The following is a 16,647-nucleotide window of genomic DNA, read 5'->3' as shown; positions in this document are numbered from 1 at the left end:
GGGAAAGGAAAGGGACTGAGGCTGCCGAGGGGGGAAAGGAAAGGGACTGAGGCTGCCAAGGGGGGAAAGGAAAGGGACTGAGGCTGCCGAGGGGGGAAAGGAAAGGGACTGAGGCTGCCAAGGGGGGAAAGGAAAGGGACTGAGGCTGCCGAGGGGGGAAAGGAAAGGGACTGAGGCTGCCAAGGGGGGAAAGGAAAGGGACTGAGGCTGCCAAGGGGGGAAAGGAAAGGGACTGAGGCTGCCAAGGGGGGAAAGGAAAGGGACTGAGGCTGCCGAGGGGGGAAAGGAAAGGGACTGAGGCTGCCGAGGGGGGAAAGGAAAGGGACTGAGGCTGCCGAGGGGGGAAAGGAAAGGGACTGAGGCTGCCAAGGGGGGAAAGGAAAGGGACTGAGGCTGCCGAGGGGGGAAAGGAAAGGGACTGAGGCTGCCAAGGGGGGAAAGGAAAGGGACTGAGGCTGCCGAGGGGGGAAAGGAAAGGGACTGAGGCTGCCGAGGGTGGAAAGTAAAGGGACCGAGGCTGCCGAGGGGGGAAAGGAAAGGGACTGAGGCTTCCGAGGGGGGAAAGGAAAGGGACCGAGGCTGCCGAGGGGAGAAAGGAAAGGGACTGAGGCTGCCGAGGGGGGAAAGGAAAGGGACTGAGGCTGCCAAGGGGGGAAAGGAAAGGGACTGAGGCTGCCGAGGGGGGAAAGGAAAGGGACTGAGGCTGCCGAGGGGGGAAAGGAAAGGGACTGAGGCTGCCGAGGGAGAAAAGGAAAGGGACTGAGGCTGCCAAGGGGGGAAAGGAAAGGGACTGAGGCTGCCGAGGGGGGAAAGGAAAGGGACTGAGGCTGCCGAGGGGGGAAAGGAAAGGGACTGAGGCTGTCGAGGGGGGAAAGGAAAGGGACTGAGGCTGCCCAGGGGGGAAAGAAAAGGGACTGAGGCTGCCGAGGGGGAAAAGGAAAGGGACTGAGGCTGCCGAGGGGGGAAAGGAAAGGGACTGAGGCTGCCGAGGGGGGAAAGGAAAGGGACTGAGGCTGCCGAGGGGGGAAAGGAAAGGGACTGAGGCTGCCGAGGGGGAAAAGAAAGGGACTGAGGCTGTCGAAGGGGGAAAAGGACTGAGGCTGTCGAGGGGGGAAAGGAAGGGGACTGAGGCTGTCGAAGGGGGAAAGGAAAGGGACCGAGGCTGCTGAGGAGAAAAGGAAAGGGACCGAGGCTGCCGAGGGGCAAAAGGAAAGGGACTGAGGTTGCTGAGGGGGGAAAGGAAAGAGACCGAGGCTGCCGAGGGGCAAAAGGAAAGGGACCGAGGCTTCCGAGGGGGGAAAGGAACCGAGGCTGCAGAGAGGGGAAAGGAAGGGGACTGAGGCTGCCGAGGGGGGAAAGGAAAGGGACTGAGGCTGCAGAGGAGAAAGAGAAAAGGGACCGAGGCTGCCGGGGGGGGGGGGGGGAGAAAGGGACCAAGGCTGCCAAGGAGAGAAAGAAAAGGGACTGAGGTTGCTGAGGGGGGAAAGGAAAGGGACTGAGGCTGTTGGGAATGCTGGGAGTTGGGAGTCCAAAACAGTTGGAAGGAAGGCAAAAGTATTCCCATCCTTCATCCCAGTGTGGACCGCAGCCGTCTCCCCATCAATAAATGCAAAGACCAGTCTCTGAAGCAATAAACTTGACATGTTTATTTAATTAAACTATCACTTAAATAAAAAAGTGCATAGAAAATAAACATGTTTAAAAACTCCTTTTTTTGTACAACTATATACACTTTTGTTTTGTTTTGTTATTTTATTTTTTACATTCAGTCTTTCAGTCATTCCTCAAAAACTATTTTGAAAGTACTTCCTTCCTTCCCTGTGCACGAGGAGCAGGGAATTAACACTGATGCAGCACGAGACGCGTTTCCTCTTTTTGAAAAAAAAAAGAAAAACCCCAAAAAGTCCCCCCCCCCCGCAAAAAAAAAACAAAAAAAAAAAAAACAGAAACCCAAAACGGTTTGGAAGAACACAAGTTGAGAAGAAGAGAGAGAAGAGAGAGAGCGATTGCTTGTACATGATAAGTTGTATTTGTCTCAGAACGGAACCCTGTGATGCGTACGTAGCGTCGGCGCGGCGGGAGACGAGAACGATTCACGACCGGCGGCTATTGAGAGACGGAACCAAAGGGACACCACGAGCGCCGAGGTTGCCGGCGGCGGCGACGGGCAAAGCTGCGGGGACACGGCACGGTTGTTTCACGAAACCCAAGGGACGGAAGGAGAAGCCAAGGCGGCAAGGAGACCCCCGTCTCTCCGCGTGAGGGGCCAAAAGAGCCCCCTTCGCCCCCCACTGACCTCCCCGGAGCCCTTGCCGCCTGCCTTCGGAGACACCGGGACACAGAGCTGTTGTTACTAAAGAGTTAAAGAGAATTCAAAGCCAGGCTTCAAGACACGGCAGAAGCGGCGGCGGCGGCAGAGGATGATGATGAGTATTTATTTCCTATATATACCATTATTTATAACTGCAAGGGTTGCAAGTGAGTGAGAAGAGGAGGAAGAAGAAGAAGAAGGGCTGCTGCAGAAGAGAGCCCAACGGTCAGTCCATGATTCTGCGCAAGAGAGGAGGAACCCGGTATTGCTTTGCCACAAACGGAGGAGAGGAGGCGGCCAAGGAGGAGATTTCAGCCCAGCCCTTTTGCAGCAGCGAGGGACCCGCTTGACCTTTGGGAAAGTAAACCCTGCGAGAGGTGGACTCTGAGGAGCCTCGGGCATCGGCATCATGATTGCGGTCAGTTCTGAGAAGGAACATCCCTACGGACCCACCGGTTGAATCTCAGTCAGAACTTGGGGGGTGGTGGGGACCCTTCCCAAAGGAGCTGCTCAGTGTTTCGCTAACTAATCGGTCACCCAAGCGTTGGACACTCAGGGCAGACACAGCCCAGGAAGGAGGAGCAGCAGGAGGAGTGGTCACTCTGGGCCAGTTTGGCCAAAGCAGAGGCCATGGAAGAAGAGGAAGCCCAGGAGCAACTGTTGGGAAGTGGCTCCTCTTTCTCCTGAAATGGAAGGCCTGGGCCACTCAAGCTGTGAAACCAAGATGGAGGCCAGGAGGAGGAAGAGGAGGAGGAAGGCTTTTGCCTTGAGCCAGGGCCAGATCTTGGCCCTGAAGGACCCTACATCTAGCATGAGGCATTTGAGAGGGACCCTGATATCCAGAAGTAGAGCCGCGCTGGAAGGGTGGAAGAGGCAGCCCTGCTCCCCCCCCCCAAATCCCAGAGACCCCCCAAAAGCCCCTGACTCCGCTGCCCCCTCCGCCCCTCCAATTCTGAGGAAGAGGTCTCGAGCATCGGATCTCGTAGACGCCACAATCGGGGGGGAAAGGAAAGAAAAAATAGTCTCATTTAAGTGCTCTTCCCTACGAAGTGCTGCTTTCTCATAGAAAAATATACAAAATATATTTACATTTACAAAAAACCTTAAATACGCAAGCTGTAAACAGAACCGAGTGAGATCCAATGACGCGTGGGGGGGGGGAGGGAGGGAGAGGGTGCAACTCAAAGGAAGTTGTGCTGCTGCGTTGGTTTCAGAACGGGATATAAAGGGGAGGGGGCGCCTCTTCCTCTCCCTCCCCCCAGTGCAAACCCACAGCACCCCCACTCCCTCCCTCCCCTCCCCCCCACAAGTGCTGGGCGAGACCCTCGGAGGGCCCCCCATTTTCAATTTTGGAAGCAGTGGTTTCCTAGAAGGCTTTGCCTCCAACATGGCTGCCCTGGGGTCACCTTTGGAAGCAGGGCGGAAGACCCTCCCTCTGAGTCCCCCTCCCCAAAAAGCGCCGGGCGCCCTCCCCCTGCCAGACACAGAGCGGACCCTGAATTCATGGAAGCTGCCCTGCAATCTATCTCTCTTTTCTGGCCTGAGGAAGCAATGGAGGAGTGGAAGGGACCCCTTCCCTCTTTCCGTGAAGCCCACCCCTCCCTCTGCAGCCAAAAGGGAGGGGTGTGGGTGGGTGGGTGGGTCCCTTGGGCGGGAAGCTCAGTTGAGGAACCGCCGGCACTTCTTGGCGCCGCAGTTGCAGGGCAGCTTGTTGCTGGCGTCCTCGATGGGGAACTTGTAGTCGTAGGTCAGCTCCTCCCCGCGGAAGATCTTGCGCATGGCGAAGATGACGATGTGCTTCTGCCCATCGATGTTGATCACCCGGGAGAAGCAGTTGGGCTCGCAGGAGTGGTTGATGAAGCGGGCCGCGTTCCCGTGCATGGTGGCGTCCACCACCTCCGCGTCATCAATGCGGAACATGTAGCAGCCGATGTCCTGGAAGAGAAGGGGGGGGGGGGGGGAAGAGACAGGAGGGGAGGGGTCAGCTCCCAAGGAGCAGCCAAGCGGTGAAGGCCAAACCGAGATGCCCACTGAGAAGGCCTCACCTTGCCATCGTAGTACTTCTCCCGCTTGTCAGTGAGAATGGAGCGGATGACGTTGCCGGCGTATTCGATCACCATCTCGCCGGCGTCGATGTTCCTCTTGCAGAACAGGCCTCGCCCGTGGATGGGGGACCTGTGACAAAAGGGTGGGCCAAAGGGGATGGGCCCACGGGTGCCACCCATCAGTCCAATTTGCTGGCCAACTTGCTTCTTACCACCCAATTAACTGACTTCAGACACAGTTGTTTCTGCTTCAGTAGCGGCTCTAATCTTTATTTACATTTCATTCCTTGCAATGACACTTATTCATTAGCATGGTCAGATGCAAGGGAGAAGAGCCAAGAGAAAGAACACAATGGCCTCTGCTCTATTTATACCCCTCTGTTATCAGCTCATTCATTCAGTGCCCAGCCTGATAGTCTATTGCAACATCTTGTCTGTTCCATGCATGCTTCTTAATGCTCCACAACTTATCTGTTTCACAGTTAGCAGTATGGAGATTTTAAACTTGTAATCTCTACCTACCTACCTACCTACCTACTAGCTGTCACGCGTTGATGGGCCAACCTTCTTTCCCTCTTTCTTTCTCTCTCTCTTTCTTCCTCCTTTATCCTTCCATTACTTTTTCTCTCCTTTCTTCTTTACCTCTTCCTTCCTTTACTTTGCGCTTTGCTTCCATCCTTACTTCTCTTTCCCTCCCTTTTCCTTTCTCTTTCTTCCTTCTCTACCCTTCCTTCCTTCACTCTTTGCTTCCATCCTTCTTTCTTTTCATCCATTCTTTCTGTTTCTTCCCCCCTTTATCCTTCCATTTCTTTCTCTCTCCTTTCTTCCTTCTCTACCTCTTCCTTCCTTCCTTCCCTCTTTGCTTCCATCCTTCCTTCTCTTTCCTCCCTCTTCCTTTCTTCCTTCTCTACCTCTTCCTTCCTTCCTTTGCTTCTATCATTCCTTCTCTCTTTCCTCCTTCCTTTCCCCTCTTCTTTCTCTCCTTTCTTCCCCCCTTATCCTTCCATTCCCTTTTCTCTCCTTTCTTCCTTCTCTACCTCTTCCTTCCTTGGCTCTTTGCTTCCATCCTTCCTTCTCTTTCCCTCCCTCTTCCTTTCTCTCCTTTCTTTCCTTCCTTTGCTCTTTGCTTCCATCCTTTCTTCTTTCCCTCCCTCTTCCTTTCTCTCCTTTCTTTCCTTCCTTTGCTCTTTGCTTCCATCCTTCTTTCTCTTTCCCTCCCTCTTCCTTTCTCTCCTTCCTTCCTTTCCTCTTTGCTTCCATCCTTCTTTTTCTTTCCCTCCCTCCCTCTTCTTTTCTCTCCTTTCTTCCTTCTCTACCTTTCCTTCCTTCCTTCTCTCTTTTTTTCTTCTTCTCCCTTTCTTTCTCTCCTTCCTTGCCTTTTTTTTTCTTTCCTTCTCTACCTCTTGCCTGGGTGCTGGCGGGAAGAGAGATGGGGAGCCCTCGAATCATGGGCCTGGGGAAGCCGAGGGTCTGCCTGCCCAGCCCACCGGAGCCTTCCACACTTCCTGCAGAGGCTTGTGTTTTTCCCCTCATGCAGGAAGGGGACAGGGGCCAGAGCAATCATTTTTGCACATGCGCTGTACCTTGTTTTATCATTTTTGGGTTTTAAAGTCCTTTTTGCTGTTTTTTGTTTGGTTTTCTGGGTGATGGTCATTCATTGGGTTGTGAGGTGTCTTGTGTCCAAATTTGGTGTCAATTCGTCCAGTGGTTTTTGAGTTATGTTAATCCTCCAGACAAACATTACACTGATGCCACCCACGCAGGGGACCCCAGCCCTCTCCCACCCTTCCTCCCTCCTGCCCCACTGACCTGTAGACCCCGACGGCCTCCTTGGAGGTCTTCTTCAGGTGCCGGAAGCGCATGGGCATGGGGAGGTCCATGCTGGTGGCTCTCCTGCAGAAGGAAGGGGAGGGAGAAGGCTGCTTGAGCGGCCCCTGCAGCAGAGCCCCTCACCAGGGGCCCAAGGGAGGGCCAGGCAGCTCTTCTTGGTCCCTGGCACACCCCCCCCCCCCGCACAGACAAGGTCAAGAAGGTGCAGCCTTTGAGCCCCCCCACCAACTCGCCTCCGCACCCGCTATGTACCGGGCAGACTTCAGCTGCACCTCCTCCTCCTCCTCTTCATTGGGGTGGTACTCGGGCGGCTGGCGGTGCTTGGAGGCCAGGAAGTTGAACATGTCAAAGGCGGACTTCCTGCAAGGCAAGCCGGGGGGGGGGGGGGGGAGGGAGGGGAGAGGGGGTGTTGGGTCAGGAAGCTAACCTTTGACCCCTGCCACCTCAGGTGAACTCCTGGAGCCCCTTCTTGCACCCCCATCCCCACCAGTGTTCCCAGAAAGGGCTCTGCAATGGTTCCCACAGGTTTAGGGTCATCTCTTGTGCGCTTCTCAACTCCCAGCAAGGAAATGGGCCCAGCACCGATCCAGCTGGTGTTGCAATGGGTGCTGAGCAAAAGGCAGGGCTTGGAGAGCAGAGTGCAGCAGTGCTTCCATCTCAACGAGGTCCTGCACTGCCCCAGCCCCTCCAGGTCCTGGGTGCCACTTGCCTGAGGTGCACTTCGGCCCTGGCGGAGCCGTGGGGGTTGACGGGGGGCTCCTTGGCCTCCTCTGGTTTGTGGAAGCGGAACTTGTAGTTGTGGCAGTGCTTGGCGCCGTAGAGCTGCTCCACCAGGAAGACCACGGCATCGTGGAGAAGGCCCAGCATCCGCAGCCCACTCACACCTGCGGCGGGAGGAAGAGGAGGAGGAGGGAGGGAGAACCAGGAATGAATAATAATAAACATTTATTACGGTCAATGACCAGCATCAAAAAAGTACAAGTGACAGGGTGTGCAAGTGTCAGAGTACGCACACATGTACAAGCACAAGTACAGAAGTATACAAGCATCAGGTTACACACACATCTGGATATCAGGAAACAATGTTAAACCAGGGCAGGAAGTGTGCGCCCCCAACTCTGCTCAACTTTGAGCTCCACTTTTGTATCCTGTTTAGTTTGTGGATGCTCTGCTATATATTTCAGGGTGGTTTTTCCCTAACTGTCTTCTCCCCATTTCTTTTCAGGGACGGTTGTCATTTTCGCTCAGACCCAGTTCTTTACCACCAAGAAACATAGCTAGTTCTTTATTAAATTGTAAATAACCCTTTTGTGATGTTTTTAAAGATTTGATTCTGCATGTTTGCCTCCTAAGCTCTGAATTCTTTACAGCCACATCACACGGTACTTCACGCTCTGCTCACTAATGAGCTGATGCTCAAGTTTTGTATCCTGTTTGTTTGTGGATGCTCTGCTATATATTTCAGGGTCGTTTTTCCCTAACTGTCTTCTCCCCATTTCTTTTCAGGGACGGTTGTCATTTTCGCTCAGAGAGGAGTGTTGGAATTCAACCTCACACTGCCCAAGTCTCAAGTCCTCAATGAGGAACAGTTTATTTATTTATTTACTTTGTTTATATACCACTTTTCTCAGCCCTCAGGCGACTCAAAGCAGTGAACAACATCGATATAAAACATCACAAGACAAGTATAGGGCAGTTAAAAACAATTGTAACATAAACAATTAAACATCAGTATAACAATCTTTAGCGCCTCAACAGTAAAATCAGAATCCAGTTTAGTTAGCTCAGAATTGTTTGAAGGTTTTCCTTCCCTCATGTTTCCTGTATGACAGTTGGGAATGCATCTAATTTCTTCTCTCCTCTGTTTCCGCTCTCATTCCGATTGTTTAAAATGGGTACTTTTCTACTGCAAGCCTTTCTGAATCTGACTTCTGCCTTCTTATATTTTTTAGTCTGGAGAGTATGTGCTGTGTGCTTTGAGATCTCTCTCTCTTGTGTGTCAGGAGGGATGTCGTGATTGAGTTTTCCCTCTCTTGAAACCTTAAAAGAGATGGGTGTGAGAGGCGCCCAGGCCCAGCTCTTGATTATTAAGTGCAGTTATTTCTTATTGTAAATAAACCTTTCATGATTTTTTAAAAGACGGGACTCTCCATCTTTGGTCATAAGCTAATGCTCCACTTTTTGTATCCTGTTTGATTTTTGGATGCTCTGCTTTACTTTAGGTTAGTTTTCCCAAACAAGGAGGTGAGACCAGGGGTCACAGCAATGGCTCTTTGGCCCCAGGCTGCCAGTAATGACGCAGGGCAACCCAAGCGCCACTTCTGGGGCTCCAGCCGGCAAGGAGGTGTGCACCCAGGAGATTGTCCCAAAGGAAGACATGCACTTCGGGCAAACCCAAGACGACCCACCTGCAAAGGAGAGCTGCTTCAAGCGGGCGTTGGACCGCGCCTCCTGGACTTTGTCAGTCAGGGATTTCCAGGCCTCTGAGATTGAGAGAAGAGAAAGAATGATCAAGTAGAAGGGGGACGACGAAAGGTCCCCCAAATCCACACCCCTGGATGCTCCTGGGACTTTAAATCCCAGCACGCCTCAGCCAGGCCTCTCCTGTGGTCTGTGGGCAGCTGATATCGGATACAAGACACCGTGTGGGCACTGCAAGACCCCGCCTCCCGCTGCCCCCTGCCCACCTTCAATACTTTCTGCACAGATCTGAAAGCCGTCATCGCTGGAGATCTCAAAGACCAGCCCCTTCTTGGGCTTCCTCTCCACAATGCCTTCCTTCCTCTTCTGCTCCTGCTGCAGCCAGAACATGAGCGGGGAGCTGAAGGTGCCCCCTTCCTCCTCCTCTTCCTCTTCTTCCTGCTCGGGAGCCTTGGGGTCTGGAAGGAAAAGAGGAGGCGCTTGTCTCCCGCACGACAAACATGAGGAAAGCAGGGCACCCAGGACCTCCCTGTTTGCATTCTGCTCACCTGCTGGCTCTGGTTCGCTTGGGGTGCTCTGCGCCAACTGAGCTTCAGGGAGAGAGGCAGGGTGCCTGGGGAGAGAAAGGCAGTCAGTGCCCACAGGGAATGCCACTCCTCTCTGGCAGCCCTCTTCCCTCAAGCCATGGGCACTCTGGACAGACAGGCTGGTCAGTGGGTGGCCCAAGAGAGCGCTGCCCCCCACTGGCTACTGGGTCGGCCGGCACAAGAGTTGAGGCAGGAAGCCTCCCAAGAGTCTACCAGAGCCCAAAAGACAGAATTCAGGCACAACGAAGAGGCTGGGCTGACTTACCCTGCCGCCTTTGGGGCTGGGGGCTCTAGGCTTGCGGCCTCCTCCGGCTGCACCTTTGGGGCAGGGATCCTAGGACAGGGGGACAGAGGGGAGGGGGTGTCAGAAATATTAAATATTAAACAGGAATATTTTAATTACAAAAGTGTGAGGCAAGCACTGAAAGAGTTAGTAGGCCGAAGACTGTTAAGAGTTAGTGGGCCTGAAGACTGTGAGGTAAACCTCTGTGTGAGAGAAGCCTTGTATCAGAAACCTCTGTGTGAGAGAAGCTTCGTATCAGAAACCTCTGTGAGAGAAGCCTTGTGTCAGAAACCTCTGTGTGAGAGAAGCCTTGTGTCAGAAACCTCTGTGAGAGAAGCCTCGTGTCAAAAACCTCTGTGTGAGAGGAGCCTCGTGTCAGAAACCTCTGTGTGAGAAGCCTCGTGTCAGAAACCTCTGTGTGAGAGAAGCCTCATGTCAGAAACCTCTGTGTGAGAGGAGCCTCATGTCAGAAACCTCTGTGTGAGAGGAGCCTCATGTCAGAAACCTCTGTGTGAGAGGAGCCTCATGTCAGAAACCTCTGTGTGAGAGGAGCCTCGTGTCAGAAACCTCTGTGTGAGAGGAGCCTCGTGTCAGAAACCTCTGTATGAGAGAAGCCTCGTGTCAGAAACCTCTGTGTGTGAGAAGCCTCATGTCAGAAACCTGTGTGAGGAGCCTCGTGTCAGAAACCTCTGTGTGAGAGGAGCCTCATGTCAGAAACCTCTGTGTGAGAGAAGCCTCATGTCAGAAACCTCTGTGAGAGGAGCCTCGTGTCAGAAACCTCTGTGTGAGAGAAGCCTCGTGTCAGAAACCTCTGTGTGAGAGGAGCCTCGTGTCAGAAACCTCTGTGTGAGAGAAGCCTCGTGTCAAAAACCTCTGTGTGAGAGGAGCCTCGTGCCAGAAACCTCTGTGTGAGAGAAGCCTGTCAGAAATGTCTGAGAGAAGCCTCGTGCCAGAAACCTCTGTGTGAGAGCCTCGTGTCAGAAACCTCTGTGTGAGAGAAGCCTCATGTCAGAAACCTGTGTGAGAGAAGCCTCATGTCAGAAACGTCTGTGTGAGGGGAGCCTCGTGTCAGAAACCTCTGTGTGAGAGAAGCCTCATGTCAGAAACCTCTGTGTGAGAGAAGCCTCATGCCAGAAAGCTCCAGTATGAAGGCTGCTGCATGTAAAGCCACTATGTATTTGTTTATTTGTGTTATTTGTGTTCTTGCAAATAGTGCAACTATATTATTTTACTACAAAGAAAAGCCTCCTAAGGAAGAAATAGCATTGTGTTTTTGGTTTTTTTTTATCACTTTGGGATCCTAGTGCTGGCTCACACTGCTGCTGATTTATGGGGAGGGTCTTTTGTTAATATGCCCACTTGCCCAGGAAAAGCAGACCACCCAGCAGGCCATCTCTTACCGGCCGCCTGCCTCCTGGGCTGATGCCCCCCTTGTGCTTCGCTGGGGAGCCTCCTTCTCCAGGGAACCGGTCCAGAGCGGAGTGGTCTTGTGCTTCTTTGCAGGTGCCTTGCTGTCCAAGGAGGGCTGGAGACGCTTGGCTTTGAGCTTGGCCTTCATGGCGCTTGTGGGGCCCTGCTCTGCAGGTAGGGCCCCCCCAGGAGAAGCAGCAGCAGTGGAGGTGGTGCGCACAGCGGGGGTGGAAACAGAAGGCTTGCTTTGCTCCAAGACTGAGGCGGCAGCTGGATCTGTTGCATCCACTGCCGGAGGGAAGCGGGATAGCGGAGGGGCTTCTGGTTGGGGTGCCATGGCCCCACTTTTGCTGGACAAAAGCTGGGTCAGGGGGGGCCCTGGTTGGTAGGGGTCGTCCGATTCAGGGGCCAAGCCTAGTGTCTGGGGAGAGGGCAAGGCGCACATGCCGGGCGATGCCACAGAGGGCGTGCCCTGAGCCGTTGGGGGGGCCTCGGCCAGCGGGGCATACATCCCAGAGGGGGCAGAGGGCGGAGGGGCAGCTGGGTGGGGGTCAGGGAGTGCCAGGCCCTGCTGGGAGGCCTTAATGAGGAGGCTTCCCAATGGACCCAAGTCTGAGGAGGCGCTGGGCATCGCGTGGCCCCTCCCCATTGCGTGTCCAGGGACCGATGGAGCTGGGCCGGACAGGGGCTGCATGGGCACCACGTTCAGCACGGGGGGAGGGGAGGCCGGGCCAGGGGCAAGGCGGGCCGCCTCAGGCCCAGCCCCGCTGGACGGCGTTCCAATGGCCGACCCTGGGGACAAGAGAGGCGGCTGTTCGAAGTACATCACCCCTCCAGCCTTGGAGCGCTTGATGATGTTGGGGAGGGACCTGTGGGAAGTTGAAGTGCCCACCGCTCCACCCAGGTCCAGGAGGCCAGGGTGGGAGGGCAGTTGGGACGGAGCGAAGTTGACCAGAGCCATGCCGGAGGAAGCCATGTCCGATGGGGTGAGCTTCTTGCTCTTCCGCGACTGAAGCCGCGCAATGGGGCGTTTCTTGTTGAGGGCAGACGGCGGGGTCCCGGGTGAAGGGGAGGGTCCCAGCTCACCCCTCTGGCCAGCCTCAGGGTCTGGTGGCTGCTGGACGCCGATCAGGAGGCCTGAGGACGGCCCGGGGCTGGCCAGGGCGGGCGGGAAGCCACTCTGAGGGCCGGCAGAGAAGGGGTGCAGGTGTTGGTGGTGAGCCATGGGCAGCAGCCCTTTGCCGGAGGAAGGGAAGAGTGGCTGGGAGGACGCGGGCAGGCCGGGGCTGAGTCCTGCGGCCAGTGCCAGCTCCGCCGTGCCCATTGGCCCCATGGTCTCCATGACCCCAGGGGCGGATCCGACGGAAGAGGTCAGCTGGATCTTCTGCGTGACACCATTGGGCAGCGTCTGCAGGACGTACAGGGGCTGCATGTTCTGGTTCACCACCAAGAGCTTCTCGGCACCGGCCTTGAGGTGGAGGGGGGCGGTCTGCACTGCCGCGTTGGTGATTTGGGAGGGGCCGGGGTTCTCCACAGCGTTGGGCCCGTATTTGGCACCCTGGAGCGGGAGGGTGGGCGAGACGGGGACCTGGAGGCCGGGGGTCCCGCTGCTCCGGGCCAGGTCCTGCTCCGGGGGTCCGCAGGAGGGGCTGGTGATGTGCTCCGGCTCCATGTGGCCCTGGATGAAGGGGTCCGGGGTGAGGGGTCCGTCGGGGCTGGGGTCCACTTGGGGGCTCAAGAGGGGCGGCTCCCCTTCGCTGGGCGCAGGCTTTTCCGTGACGGTGACCCTCTTCTCGGCAGACTCGGCGGAAGGCAAGGCCAGCATGGCTCTCTCCCTGGAGGAGGAGAGGGTGGCCTCGGAAATGGTGGCAAGCCGGCCATGGTTCTGGCTGGGCACCGTGGGGCTGCGAGTGGTCAAGACGGAGAGGTCCGACGGGAGCTCTAAGGGCAGCTCAAACTGTTCCTCGGCCGAGATGGAGGATGAGACGCTGCTGTCCACTGGCTCAGCGCTGGGCAGCTGCTGCGAGAAGACCTCGAAGAGGCCCATGTCCTTGCCCCGGTTGCTGTCCAGGCCCAGGCCATCCCCCAGGGTCAGCAGCTCCGAGGAGGAGGACTCGGGGCTCTCCCCCAGCGCTTGCATCGAGGGAGTGTTCTTCAGCACAAAGTCCATTATGTCCGAAGGGAGGATATTTCCGCAGTCGTCGCTGTTGTTGTTGTCGGAGTCGGACTTGAGCAGCTCGGTGCTGAAGGTGTCCAGGAGGTTCTTTTCCGGAGGTTCTGCAGAAGCCCGGGTTCGTCGTCCGGCGGCCTCCAAAGAGCTCAGCTGGGCCTCCAAGGGATCCTGGCTCTGAGCCTTGACCCGGCAGTTCTCCATCTTGGACTCGGCCGCTTTGTGCCCCGCCGAGCCCTTGGTCACTTGGGCCTTCTCCCCGCTGCTCTCCTTCAGGCTCTCGGTCCCGTTCTCCTTGCTGCTGCTCCTCTTGGCCACCGGGTTGCCCTTCCGGGTGGTCACGGTGATGCTGGTGTCACTCTCCGTCCCGTCGTCGATGCCGTCCAGCTGGGAGATCTTTGGAGGGAGGCTGATGTTCTCCTCTTCGCGGAACAAGCTGTGAGGGGCCAGGTGCTCCTCTCCGCTGGAGACCACCGTCCGGGTGAAGTTGTAGTAGTAGAGGTCATCCTCGTCGGAGGTGCTGAGGTCATCCGCTCCGTCCACCTGCCCTTCGGCCGACCTCTTCCCGCGCTTCTTGCCCGTGGAGTTGCTGTAGAAGGGGATGTCCTCCTCGCCGTAGGACCTCACTCCGTACAAGGGGGTCAGCCCAAAGAACATGTTGGACCTGGCTCTGGCGCTGCGCCGGGGGTACCGCCGCTTGTACGCCCCGTCCTCCTGCGGCTTGGCCCCGTCCTGGATCATCAAGCCGCTCCCCTGCACGGGGAGGCTGGGGTAGCCCTCCCCGGGGGCCTCGGAAGAAGAAGCAGCGCTCTGGCCCTCTGGAAGGACGCAGCCGTTGCCGGGCTGAGCCCTGGAGGAGGAGTCCGGCTTGCTCTCCTTGCCCTGCGGCTCCGAGTCGCTCTCCCTCTGGACACTCTTGCTCTCCCCTTCCATTTTGAGAGGCGTCAGGGTGACCTTCACGGTGCGCTTCTGGGAAGCCTGCATCTCCTTCAACGGGGCGGTGTCCCCCTGGAAGGGAGCCTTGGGTGACCTCTGGCTCTGCAGGCCGCTCTCGTCCGGAGCCTTCTCTGGGGCCGAAGTGCTGTTGCAGAGCCTCGGGGAAACCGGCTCAGGTGTCGCGTCGCGGAGAACCAACTCCGTGCTTTCTTGGTTGCCAGCCGGGAGGAGACTCGCGAGAGGCTTGCTGGGGTGCCTCTCCTTGGCTCCCCTCCTGGCCTTCTGCCGCCTCTCTCTGCCCACGGAAGGCGCTGCCAAGGGGTCGCTGGCGGACGGGGGCGGAAGACTTTCTCCCGGAGGCTTGGAGGCCTTGGCTTCGAGATCCTGGAGAGAGCCGCTCTTTTCCGCCTGGGGGAGCTCCACCTGCTGGTCCTGCTCCTTCTTCGGCACTCTCTGATGCACTGGCTCTTTGGGGGGAAAGGGCTCCGGAGGGGCTTCGGGGGGCTTTCCTGCTCGGCCGGGGTTTGCCTCCACTCCAGGCAGGCTCTGTCCCGGATTCCCAGGGGAAGAGAGGAAGTCCTTGGGGCCCAGCAGCTTGCCCTTCTCTCCTGCCGAGGCTGCTTCCGATGACAGGCCGGTTCCCTCAGAGGGGGGAGTGCCTCTGCCTCCGCCGCCCACCGCTTGCTTTGGGGAAATGGGAGGCGGGGGGCTGTTCTGGGCAGAGAGGACTGGGGCTCCTGGGTGGTCTGGGGGCTTGGTGCTGGAAGACTCCTGCTCAGGGGCAGGAGAGAGGCTGGGTCCTGAAGAGAGGCTGGGCCTGGGGCCGTGGTGGGGGGCTCCTGCCCGGGTGGGAGGCACCGCCCAGGACCTCAGCTGCTGGGGAGACAGCGGAGAGGCGCTGGGCCGGCGGGAGCCAATGCTCCTCAGTCCGGAAGAGAGCAGCGGGTCCCCCACCGTCACGATTTCGTGCGTCACAGGAGTCGGGCTCCCTAGAGAGGAAGAGAAAAAGAGACAATAAAATAATTTTATTTATTTACCATATTTATAAAGTTATTATTATTAAGCTAAAAATAAAATAATATTTTATTTTATTTATTTACCATATTTATAAAGTTATTATTATTATTAAGCTAATAATAATAATAAAAAAATGGGTTGTTGTAGGTTTTTTCGGGCTATATGGCCATGTTCTAGAGGCATTCTCTCCTGACGTTTCTCCTGCATTTACGGCAAGCATCCTCAGAGGTAGTGAGGTCTGTTGGAACTAGGGAAAAGGGTTTATATATCTGTGGAAAGACCAAGGTGGGACAAAGGACTCTTTTCCGTTGGAGCTAGGTGTGAATGTTTCAACTGACCACCTTGATGAGCATTTGATGACCTGGCAGTGCTTGGGGGAATCTTTTGTTGAGAGGTGATTAGATGTGCCTGATTGTTTACTCTTGGTAGCCAGATTTTGTTCATTTTCATGGTTTCCTCCTACAACAACCCAGTGATTCCGGCCATGAAAGCCTTTGATAATACAATAAACGTAATAATAAAAATAACAATAGAGTGAAAATAATAAATATAATAACAATACTGAATAGAGTAAAAAATAAATGTAATAATAGAGTAAAATAATAAGTATAATAACAACAGAGCATAATAATAGAGTAAAATAATATATGTAATAATAAAAATAACAATAGAGTGAAAATAATAAATATAATAACAATACTAAATAGAGTAAAATAATAAATGTAATAATAGAGTAAAATAATAAGTATAATAACAACAGAGCATAATAGTGTAAAATAATAAATGTAATAATAATAATAATAATAATAGAGTGAAAATAATAAATATAATAATACTGAATAGAGTAAAAAATAAATGTAATAATAGAGTAAAATAATAAGTATAATAACAACAGAGCATAATAATAGAGTAAAATAATAAATGTAATAATAAAAATAACAATACAGTAAAATAATAAATACAATAACAATACTAAACAGAGTAAAATAATAAATGTAATAATAGAGTAAAATAATAACTATAATAACAATTGTGTATAATAATAGAGTAAAATAATAAATGTAATAAAAAAAATAAAAATAGGGTAAAATAATAAATATAATAACAATACTGAATAGAGTAAAATAATAAATATAATAAAAATAATAATAGAATAAAATAATGTAAGTTTAATAATAATAATAAATCCAATAAAGATAATATTAATTACAGAGTAAAAGAATAACATTGACTTCATTATAAGCCGAGGGGGGCTTTTTCAGGCTAAAAAAGGGGCTGAAAAACTAGGCTTATACTTGAGTATATACAATATTATTATTATTATTATTATTATTATTATTATTAGGTAAAGGTAGTCCCCTGACATTAAGTCCAGTCATGTCTGACTCTGGGGTGTGCTGCTCATCTCCATTTCTAAGCCGAAGAGCCAGCGTTGTCTGTAGACACCTCCAAGGTCATGTGGCCGGCATGACTGCATGGAGCAGTACCTATTGATCTACTCACATTTGCGTGTTTTTGAACTGCTAGGTTGGCAGAAGCTAGGGCTGACAGTGGTAGCTCACGCCGCTCCCCGGAATCGAACCTGTGACCTTTCGATCAACAAGCTCAGCAGCTCAGTGCTTTAACCCACTGCGCCA

At 53.9% G+C, this 16,647-nt stretch overlaps 2 protein-coding genes across 4 annotated transcripts in view; both read right to left on the bottom strand.

Moving 5' to 3' along the window:
* Positions 1-3,235: 3,235 nt before the first annotated feature.
* Positions 3,236-6,574, bottom strand: LOC137097522 (histone-lysine N-methyltransferase 2B-like). Its single transcript, XM_067470829.1, has 4 exons — positions 6,439-6,574; positions 6,166-6,249; positions 4,357-4,486; positions 3,236-4,246 (listed from the first exon to the last, which is right to left on the bottom strand). Exons 1-4 carry the CDS (start codon positions 6,528-6,530, stop codon positions 3,971-3,973), a joined length of 582 nt encoding a protein of 193 aa, XP_067326930.1. The 5' UTR covers positions 6,531-6,574; the 3' UTR covers positions 3,236-3,970.
* An 18-nt stretch (positions 6,575-6,592) lies between these two features.
* Positions 6,593-16,647, bottom strand: part of KMT2A (lysine methyltransferase 2A) — a 50,082-nt gene continuing 40,027 nt past the window's right edge. For all 3 annotated transcript variants that reach the window (XM_067470826.1, XM_067470827.1, XM_067470828.1), the window contains exons 27-32: positions 10,878-14,982; positions 9,460-9,528; positions 9,156-9,220; positions 8,874-9,065; positions 8,595-8,669; positions 6,593-7,070 (exon numbers count right to left, since the gene is read on the bottom strand). In XM_067470826.1, coding sequence (XP_067326927.1) covers positions 6,844-7,070; positions 8,595-8,669; positions 8,874-9,065; positions 9,156-9,220; positions 9,460-9,528; positions 10,878-14,982 — 4,733 coding nt within the window. In that variant the 3' untranslated portion in view covers positions 6,593-6,843. The remainder of the gene's footprint in view (positions 7,071-8,594; positions 8,670-8,873; positions 9,066-9,155; positions 9,221-9,459; positions 9,529-10,877; positions 14,983-16,647) is intronic.

Source organism: Anolis sagrei, chromosome 7, assembly GCF_037176765.1.
Source record: "Anolis sagrei isolate rAnoSag1 chromosome 7, rAnoSag1.mat, whole genome shotgun sequence".
NCBI classification, from domain to species: domain Eukaryota; kingdom Metazoa; phylum Chordata; class Lepidosauria; order Squamata; family Dactyloidae; genus Anolis; species Anolis sagrei.
The sequence above is the reverse complement of the archived record's forward strand: the minus strand, read 5'-3'. Positions and strand labels throughout refer to the sequence as shown.

Coding starts and splice junctions, on each gene's coding strand:
- LOC137097522 (XM_067470829.1), bottom strand. CDS start 6,530: ATGTTCAACTTCCTGGCCTCCAAGCACCGCCAGCCGCCCGAGTACCAC. Junction 6,250..6,438: donor GTGCAGCTGAAGTCTGCCCG/GTACATAGCGGG, acceptor TTCCTTCTGCAG/GAGAGCCACCAGCATGGACC. Junction 4,487..6,165: donor GAGGCCGTCGGGGTCTACAG/GTCAGTGGGGCA, acceptor CTTTTGTCACAG/GTCCCCCATCCACGGGCGAG.